Source organism: Limulus polyphemus, unplaced genomic scaffold, assembly GCF_000517525.1.
Source record: "Limulus polyphemus unplaced genomic scaffold, Limulus_polyphemus-2.1.2 Scaffold605, whole genome shotgun sequence".
In the NCBI taxonomy this organism is placed as follows: Eukaryota; Metazoa; Arthropoda; class Merostomata; order Xiphosura; family Limulidae; genus Limulus; species Limulus polyphemus.
In genome coordinates, this window is record NW_013666215.1 from 418,762 (window position 1) to 429,781 (window position 11,020).

General features: G+C 31.6%; 1 protein-coding gene across 1 annotated transcript in view; it reads left to right on the forward strand.

Moving 5' to 3' along the window:
• Positions 1-5,442, forward strand: part of LOC106459418 (ras-related and estrogen-regulated growth inhibitor-like protein) — a 7,583-nt gene extending 2,141 nt beyond the window's left edge. Inside the window, exons 2-4 of the mRNA XM_013919037.2 lie at positions 2,491-2,547; positions 3,564-3,640; positions 3,909-5,442. Of these exons, the coding sequence (XP_013774491.1) occupies positions 2,491-2,547; positions 3,564-3,640; positions 3,909-4,349 (575 nt within the window). The 3' untranslated portion in view covers positions 4,350-5,442. The remainder of the gene's footprint in view (positions 1-2,490; positions 2,548-3,563; positions 3,641-3,908) is intronic.
• Positions 5,443-11,020: the final 5,578 nt, after the last annotated feature.

Consider the following 11,020-nt stretch of genomic DNA (forward strand, 5'->3'; position numbering starts at 1 on the left):
ATTGCAATATGTCCTGCTATAATGTGTTGTATCTGGAAATGTAAATATGTTCACTGGTAGCTTCAGTGTTGCAATATATCCTGCTGTAACGTGTTGTATCTGGAAATGTAAATATGTTCACTGGTAGCTTCAGTGTTGCAATATATCCTGCTAGAAGAGTGATTATATATACAAATATATTAGCAGTTAAAAATTAAAAAAACAAAAACAAGATCACTCAGATTTACGTACTGTATCTAAGTTGATTTTAGAAGAATGTTTATATACATTTACCAAAGACTGAAAAGTTCGAATTATTCTCGTGTGGATACACCCTGACGTACAGCCAAACCACCGCGGTCTTGAGAAGGCTCCATTCTGTCGCAGCTATTTGGTGGGATATCGTAATTCGACTCTGTATCTCAAGGGTGGAAGAAGTCCCAACGCACCTGACCCACCTGGAAACTTGCCAAACACTGGCCATGGTTCGACCGACAGACCCTTATAGCCTTAAATGTCTACGTATTCGATATGTCCTTATTAATTTGTGGGTGTTTAGAATAAAAAATGTGGGAAAACAAGAAATGCGCCTCTAACTATGTGCTATTTCCCGATGTGTACGTTTGGTAAAAAGAAAATAAATACAACTATTTTTACAAAAGAGCTGTTACAGTGCATACACAATTATATTTTATACAGAAAAAGAAACATGGATATTAACGGCCTGAATTAGCAACTGTTCAAATCCTTGTTTTAGTTATCAGAACAGCAAGTTTAACCGCAATGTTACATACACGAGTATGTTATGATCTACATCCAGCTAAATGAAATCGTATTAGTGCAACATTTAAATTGATTTTTTGATTATAAAAGATTTTCTTACCTTGTGCTGATAGTTACCAAACTAAAAGCACTGAATGTTTGTCGATCACTTGAAGACAATCTAAGATTCAGATATGTGTTCTCATTTACGTTAGCTGTTTCCAACATGATCAGAAATATACATATACATATATACCAAACTAAAAGCACTGATAGTTTGTCGATCACTTGAAGACAATCTAAGATTCAGATATGTGTTCTCATTTACGTTAGCTGTTTCCAACATGATCAGAAATATACATTTATTAATAATAGTTTTTATTTCAATGCTATCTTTATACAATGAATCAAGAATGTAAATAAAACATACTTCAATATGACGTTAGCTTCCCAATAAGGTAAAATACTGTATGTAAAAAAAAAAGAAAATAACTCCAGGGATTTTGAAATAAGCAAATGTTGATGAAAAAACTACGTGTTTGAATAGAAGTATCTAAACCAAGATTTCTACAGAAATTCCAGTTCAGGTTATGTTGACGAATTAACATCAGTAGAAAACAATTAAGATTGAACAACCTCCTTCTTAACATCAGTAAAAAAACAAACAATTAAGATTGACCAACTTTGAAACAGTCTTCTGACGTTCAGTTTGAGACTCAGTTCCATTACTATTTCGACGTTCCTTTACGTTTAAATTTGGAACTGTTTCTTGTGCTATCTAACAAGTACACTATATTAACAGAATTAAGGTTTAATGCTTGGGAGTACATTTGACAAACTGTCCGAAAAATCTGATCAATGCTTAGGACACATCAGTTTTTGTTTTAGAATCATTGATTGATTTTGTATACAGTTTGATATAGTTTATTTTAGGAACAACTAATGCAAGAATGAATGTTTAGTGATTCACATGAACATTGATATTGCATGAACCATGAACCAACAATAACAAAAAAAAAAGGTTGCTAAAGAAAGCTTGCGTCCTACTTCAAGCAAGCTTTGAGTAGTTTTAAGTAACGTGTTAGTAACAACAGAGACAGCTCCATCTTTCTAGTGGTGTTTAAATTTTCTCAAGTGCATTCCCGGTTTAGAAGAGGATCTTTAATAAAATTCTCGGAAGCTCAAGTGGTCTCGGATGTGATTCCATAATGTTATTTCCTGTTCCCAATGTATGTTACACCAAAGTGGTGGACCATGAATTAATATTAATGGTAAATGGATACGACTTATAATTCGACGATTTGAATTTACAGATATCTTTAACCTTTCAACATGAACAAAAAGATAATTGTATATTTTTACTAATTATTTACCAGTAAATTAACTTTAAAGTTAAAGAAAACAGGAACATGACTTCATCTAACATAAACAATTTACTAATACCTGGGTATCAATTTTATTAAAAGAAACAAAAATATTAGGGTTACTTGATGCAATTTTTTAGTAACAAACTAGTGAGTTTTTCTACAAAATAAAGTTTTATAAATAAAGTGAAAATATTCGGCATATTGAAAAATTTTTTCTTAGAAAAGGGGGTAATGAAAATAAAATTTCAAATGTCGAAAGTGATGAAAACCACGTATTTTTGTTGTGTATGATATTGGAGATTGCGTCTTTAAAAATGACCAAGATATAAGTATATATATTATTTGAACAAAATATTCTAAATATACACTTTGTTTCTTTCAGCTGTAACAGTACGGTATCTGACCAAGAGATACATTGGTGAATACAGTTCGAGTAGAGGTAAGCATATCAGAGCCAATTATAGAAACGAAACATGATGGGGGAACGTTTATCTTTACTCCTTAGTTTGTTTTGGACACCACCAAGTTTGTTTATTCACTACAGTCAGGCATTTAAAGATTACCTCACTTAGTTTTTAGAACTAGAAATGTCAATAAAACTAAGAGGCTTGTGAAAACTGTAGGTTCAAAATTTGAAAGCGTTTAAAGTGACTCATGACGTAATGCTTGAACAATTTCTAAATTAAAACATTGCTGGAAACTAATCCTTTCTTTTAAATCAGTCTTAAAAGGATTTTAGAATAGTACATGATATCAATTACTAACTTATGCGTTAATGCATATAAGTATTATAAAAAAATTAGAAGTTACTTTAAATTCAGAAATAGTGTGACTTACAAAACGATAACATATTCATATGTGTAAAGGTGTTGGAATCTATAGAATGGTGCTTATTTATGATCTGACAGCTAGTTCAGAACACTTAGTCTTGAACTGATTTCTAATATATTTCAGTATTTTGTACACGTGGTTTGCACTGCATCGGTTTAGAACCAAAATGATCTGTAAACATTTTCTAAAATTCTGAGTTTTTCTTGTTACAACGTTGTAGTATTTACTCAAATAGAGCACAATAAGTTATTTTAGGTACTTTGTCAATAATATATTGACTTTAGAGTAAGTATGTTCTCCAATGAAACATTGGTTTTATAGTTTGTACAGTAAAATATTTTTAAAGACAATTAATGACTCATTAAAATTTGTAGAATGTGCAGAATATCTTTTAAATCACGGATTTCTCCATTAATTTATTGGTTCTAAAGTGCTGCTAAAAGTTTCAAATAAAACTAACAAGTAGAACCTTACCGTAATGTTCTGTTTCCAAAGCACTAAGAACTTACCTTCATTACTAATTATTATTAAAATCACTGCACTACGTAAGTACAATCACGGGTGTTTTGTCGTGCTGTGTAGTCCCCTAGAAACTGAAATTAACTGGTTTTAATCTTCTCTTAGATTTGCTGTATAAGCATGGGGTGTTTGTGGACAGCCAACCGTGTGAAGTTGAAATCCTTGACACCTCCAGATTCCAGGTGATTATCAAAATAGATATATACTTGCATAATGTAAACCTAAAATATTATGATAAGCTCAGAATTTATTTAGCCAAGTTTTCAATATATTACATTCAAAATGCAATATATGTATATTCTATCGGAATGACTTGCACTGAAGGCAAATGATCGGCATGATTTTATAACTTAAGAACTAACAAATATACAAGATCCGTTCAATAGTACAACATTAAACAACTGAACGATCACAGTTTACTATACTGTTGTTAATTTTTTCTGCTGCCAGGATGATGTTTTTCCTGCTGATAAGGTCGACTGGGCGGATGCTTTCATTGTTGTATACAGTACAGCGGACCGCCGTAGTTTCCAGGTAGCAACGGATAGTTTGCGACGAATTCAACATCAAGTGGCAGGCAGGCAGGTGCCAATAATTTTACTTGGCAACAAAAGAGATCTAGAGCATGTTAGACAAGTAAGCGTTGACGATGGCCAAGAGATGTCTTTGCAGTTCCAGTGTCAGTTTTATGAAGTTTCTGCAGCTGATTCACATGTGGGAGTAACTGTAGCCTTTCAAAGTGTTTTACGTGAGGCTTATTCACTGAAAACTCGGCGATCGCTACCCATTCGACAGAAACTGGGGTCCATGACTGTGTCGAAGATGATTGGTGCTGTTTTTGGTAAAGCTGTTAAAAATGACAAAAAGAAACGGCCATCTCTGTCTTTATAATCATATTCATTTTTGAAAACGTGACTAATCATTTTTTTTATAGTCTTAAAACGCATCTGATATCAAAAGTTTGTTATTTCTAGAAAACGATCCTGCGGGAATGATACTAGGTTCATTAAGGATAAGACACCTTTGATCCCCCCTTAAGAGCCTACAGTTTCTATATGGGCTTGTATTGAGAGGTTTAAGGGATAAAAGGTTGATGTGTTAGGAAAGTATATTTATATATAAACTTATAAATGTTATATGAAAAAATAGGTCTAGAAGGTTTGTTAATTACTGGGAAGGGGGGGGGGGTAGGTGTGTATCAACATGTGAGCCTAAAAGATATCATTTATAAATTCTTATTATTATATTTGCTCATTTGGCTTAGAAAATTGAATATTCTTTACGATGATGTTAAAGATAATGTTATTGAGTATTGACCTCTAAGAAACCTAATTATTTTACATTTGGTGTTATCGGTGTGTTTATGGTAGAGTATTTGATGGATGATAATTAGCAATGAGAAATAGAACACACATATTTAGATAACAGAATTTAAAATCAATCTATTTGGGATTAAAAAGCTGATCAGAACCTTCCATTTCCAAACATTCCATTTTGGTACTGCTCTGTGATGTTTTTAAAATATAATTCTTGAATAATAAACAAATAAAGAATGTACATAAAAGGAACGTTGTATTTTACTTTTGTAAATAATTAAATGTTTTGTTTCATTTAAAATTATTTATAGATTTACGTTCACTGTCAAGGTTTTCGTAAGGCCTAATTATTGATGTAAATAAGTCACCTCAAAGTGTACATCTAGTGCTGTACATATTGATGTACATATTAAGTACATTTGTTGTTTTATTTTCAAACATAATAATTGTGGAAATTTGTTTTAATTAAAGCTTTTTTCTATTATTATGATGAACGTTATATGTACATAGAAAAATTGTGTGTAAATTATTCCACTGTTACAAGCCATTTTGCTCTCCTTGTATAATTTCCTGTTCAAACAATTTTGTCAAGTAGTTGATTGTATATAAATGCTATGCAAGTTGTTTGTTAGTATTAATTCAGGAAAATAAAGATTTATCACAATGAACGGTTTGCAGCGGTAAATTTTCTTTGAATTTGTCATCAGATATTCGCTAAACGATGATTACGTTATTGAAACTGGGCAAAACCATTCATACAATGGCAGCACCAACAAAAGCACGTTTTTCTATTTTCACAGAAGTAAGTTCTTCTAAAACAAAATCATCTACTTAACACTATCATACAACTTTAATATGAAGTGAGATTAATAACATTTTTCGCAAAGTTGAAATAAATATAGTCTCGGGTTTCAAAATATCGATAGTGTATGGTTCTTTCTAGTGTTGAAAGAAAAAATATATATATAAAATTAAAAACAACAACAAACATATACAACAATTCAAAAGTGAATCCGAGGGTTTAAGGCGCTCCGAACTTTGAGGACATGAGCGCGCTATAAGCTTGATGGTCAAATCCCATTATTAGGTGAGACAACTGTCATCAGTTTAGTTTAAAATTAGGAACGTCTATACGTATAGTTTTGTGTGAAAATTCTAAAAGTACCCAAACAAACTTCATAATTAACATATTTTAAGTATAGCTTCAAAAGTATTGTAAAATTTCAAAGACAGTGTCTCCACTATACTTTTTTTACTTCTTGTTTAGTTGTTGTCAAGGTCAAAGCTACAGAATGAGCTATTTTTGCTGTTCCCATCACGGGTATCGAAACCCGATTTTTAGCGTCATAAGTCCAGAGATTCATCACTGAACCACTGAGAGACTTTTATGTTTTTATTTTAAGCTGTGATGAAAAAAAAATGAAGTAATCTATAACCACAAATAAAATTACAAAAACATTATAAATGGACTATAATGACAGTAAGATATACTAAGCGTGCGAAAAGTCATCTAAGATCAACAGTAAGCAAGACTGTGAGTTTTAGATTTATTTAAGTAGGTATTTATGAAATAGTTAACATGGTTAGTTTGATTAATAGATTGAAAATGATAGATAAGAGATCCGACAAGTCTTCAAACCGAGAAACTCAATAACTAACAGGCAAAAATAACGAAATTGGTAGTTTTTGGAGTGAAAACGAAGTTTTAAGCACAACAGTTAATTTTGAATCATTAAGTAAATATATCATCAGAAAAGGTACAATGAATAAAAGTTTGCATTTTAAGTTCATAGTGTTATCAATTACACATTTCGTAACGAAAGGTTAGAGAACATTTGGATAATATCGGCATTAACTACATTTTTAATACATTTTTTTTTACAAAAGACATGATTGGCATGGATAAAAATAGTTTAAAATTATCATACAACTAAACCTATACTTTTGTTATACAGTTGAAATGATGATGAAAAATTATATTAGTTGAATTTGAAATCAGTAGAACATTGTCAAATCAACATCATTGCTTAAAAACATATTTAGTCAAAAACTAATAAATGAAACAATAGAGATTAAAGAGCTTATTTTATTGTTTGAATTCGAAACGAAGTTATTTTATGTTGACAACTATCTCATTTGTTCGAAACGAAGTTATTTTATGTTGACGACTATCTCATTTGTTCGAAACGAAGTTATTTTATGTTGACAACTATCTCATTTGTTCGAAACGAAGTTATTTTATATTGACGACTATCTTATTTGTTTGAAACGAAGTTATTTCATGTTGACGACTATCTCATTTGTTCGAAACGAAGTTATTTCATGTTGACAACTATCTCATTTGTTTGAAACGAAGTTATTTTATGTTGACAACTATCTTATTTGTTTGTTTGTATTAGAATTTTCGCGCAAAGATAGAAAAGTATTTGAGTCTAGTCGTTCCTGATTGGCTAGAAGGAAAGTCGTTCTTTGTTATTTTTGTTTGTTGAAAGCGTTTTGCACTAGCCGTTCCTAGTTAGAGCTAGAGGGAATGCAACTAATAAACATCACCGATCGCCAAGTCGTAGGCTAAGGTATTGTTGGGGGATTTGACTATCACTCCGACTGCTCATCTACGACCATAAAATGCAAATTGTGTTGTTGTTTTTTATGCATCAACGGGTCGCGAACCCTGAAATTTTGATTCATAGTCTGGGTATGCTAATCGCTAGACCACGCCCAGACCAATAGATTTCTGAACTGGCGATGTTGTTGTTTGTAATTAAGCACAAAGCTACACAAAGGGCTATCTGTGCTCTGCCCACCACGGGTATCGAAACCCAGTTTCTAGCTATGCCGCTTGGGAACTGAATTGGCGAATTATTGTTCAGTCGGACTGTTCATCGGAACACCTAAGAACTGAATATTATTATTATTATTCATATTTCTAAATTAAATTTCAAATCTGTTTATGCATAATTTATTTGAACTTTTAATCATGCTATTTTATATTTTTGTCTTGTATAATAATTAATGAACAAAAATAAAAAATTAAGTCAGCATGTTAAGTTGATTTAAGTCATTGAACAGTGTTAAGCAATTGTTTTTAAGTAGTTATGCGAATGGTTCTCTATTACAAAAGTTAAAAATAAAAAATAATTTAAGCGACTATAGTATGCCTTCTCTACGTTGAATTCAGGAATTCCACAGCGGTATGTCTGCGGACTTACAACGCTAGAAACCGGGTTTCGATACCCGTGGTAGGCAGAGCACAGATAGCCTATTGTGTAGCTTTATGCATAATTACAAACAAACTATGAAATATATTTAAATGTATGATTTTACTTGGTAGTTTGTACCTCCCATTGTATATATGTATACTTGATGATGTACCAGTTCAACGCATGAGGAAGACATGGGGGACAGACCCTCTTTGGACGTCTTTCAACATCAAATTGTCTTCTTCGCTTTGCTTCTTTAGGAGCGTCATTTGACCGTGTCAGTTGTTTTCTCTCTGCTTCAGTGATACTATTTTTTCTAAGCTTTCTTGATGATCTCGTGCCATCCATCTGCTTTTCTTTCTCTTGCTAATGGACGTTTTCGTTCTTGCATTGTTTCTGAAGTATTTTTAATTTTATTCAGAAATTTAGTTTAGAATTTATTTCATAGATGGTGTTAGAAGTGTTCAATTGAAATGAAAAACTGAAGTGGCTTGATGCTGTGAACGTGTCATTTTTTAATTCGAATGTTAACCAATATCTCAGATCTCTGGTTTGATCTTTAACGATATTGAAAGAGATTGCTGTAAATATGGTAATTTATTAAACAAAATTAACATACATCCCCGACTCGACTGGGATTTAAACGCAAGGTTTTCAAGGTAGAATTGAGCGCTGTAATCACTGAGCCACTTTTGACAGTCAGTGATTGAAATCCAATGTTAACAAATATTAGTTTAAAATATCATGGTATTTCGTCCCTTTCAGAATATTTAAAAAGTTTGCTATAAAAACGATCCCTTATTTAATATATATATACAAACACCAGCATTTAAACACGAGACTTCCGCTTGAAGCGCGGGCACTCTAATTACTGAGGCAATTTGAGTATTACAAACAAACACTGGCTTTTATATATATATAGAAAACTATAGCTGACGAAAATTGAATATCACGGTTGACCCAATATTTGATGCACGTGTGGTTTTAGTCAACAGAAAAATCAGTGTGTATTACAGATAACAAATGCAAGTTTCATCTAATCGTAGCTGATCTGATGATGACAAAACCTTGTCGAAACATTGTACATTTGCTGTTATGTTAAACTTATATTAAAGTTTTCTTAATTACCCATTCAAGCAGGATACTATATGTCCATAAGTTTACAAAAAAATAATGATAAATAAACGTGACAGTGCAAAGCTTATCATCGTATAATTAATTTCTAGACCACATCTGTATTGTTGTGCACATATTGAACTAAATTCAAGGTATCTGAGTAAGCAAATCGACTTTTTTATTATTGAAACATTGTAATTCTTGACCTTCATTTGTACTTGAATGTTAAAAAGTCTGACTTTTGGTCATTACGCTATTCCAGCAACTGTTCAACTTTGAGAATTTTTGTTGACTGTGCTGAAATTTCCGAGAGCCAATACGCTAATGTATCGCATTAAATTAAATGGCGTAAAAGGTTCGCGATTAATAAACGTTCTTAGTGTGCGTTTACATTTTTGTTTATTTTGTTTACGTATAGAAAGTAAAGCAAAATGAGTCACAACGGCGCATTCAGCAATTGTGTAATTTATTACAAAACAACAACGTAAACATAGTACTACTATTTAACCTCTTAGCTTTAGGTTGTCATTATTATGATATTATTTGGGTGAATAACGTCACAAAATGACAAAATACAAACTTTTATTTACACTAAAAACTGTGAAGAACAATCATAATAAGACTGACAGTTTCTCAATGATTCATTATTTTGTCATTGACTTAATTTTGAGCTGTGTTGGTTAAGTTTTTAAGAGCAAAGCTGCGCAATGGACTACCTTCGCAATGGCCACCGAGGGAACGAGCCCTGACTTTTAGCCATTAAACTTATCGCTGAGCCACAGGGAGATGTAATGAAAAGAAACCAGTATCAGTTCTGAAAAAAAAAAAAGACTGAAGTATGTCACATCTGTAAAAAACGCCCCCTAGTGGTACAGCAGTATGTCTGCGGACTTACAACGCTAGAATCCGGGTTTCGATACCCGTGGTGGGCAGAGCACAGATAGCTCCTTGTGTAGCTTTGTGCTTAATTACAAACAAACAAACTGTAAAAAATAATAAATGTATGTAACAAAACAAATAGGAATAACTTTTCCACACAGCAACCCACTTTGTATCCATCAATTTTTAAAAAGAAACCCATTCGAAGCTTTTCTCTTTAAAAAAAACAACAATTCTGATTCATCCAATTCCGAGGGATGTAGATAGTTTCATTAATTTTATTTGTTAACAAGATAGCCATATATAGGGATGTAGATAGTTTCATTAATTTTAGTTGTTAACAAGATAGCCATATATAGGGATGTAGATAGTTTCATTAATTTTAGTTGTTAACAAGATAGCCATATATAGGGACGTAGATAGTTTCATTAATTTTGTTTGTTAACAAGATAGCCATATATATATAGAGACGCAGATAGTTTCATTAATTTTATTTGTTAACAAGATAGCCATATATAGGGACGTAGATAGTTTCATTAATTTTGTTTGTTAACAAGATAGCCATATATATATAGAGATGCAGATAGTTTCATTAATTTTATTTGTTAACAAGATAGCCATATATAGGGATGTAGATAGTTTCATTAATTTCATTTGTTAACAAGCTAGCCATATATAGGGATGTAGATAGTTTCATTAATTTTATTTGTTAACAAGATAGCCATATAGTTGGAATTACTTGATTTTCTACATAAAGCTTCCTAAAATCCCTTGTTTTCATACAGAAAGTGTTTTCCGTTATTTCTTCACTTTTACAAAATTTTATGATTATCTTATGGAAACACTAAAATTCTTTAAAAAATATTGTTATTTTTTTACGTATGTTTTTTTATTCCTTTCATTATTACCATACAGTAACCTAAATTAATTTAGGTGTGAAAATATTTTTAGAAGATTGCACCTAATTTATTATTCAATATTATACAGCAGACAGACTGTTTAATGATTATATATATATATTACTTTATGATATTTTAAAAGGACTCAAAAC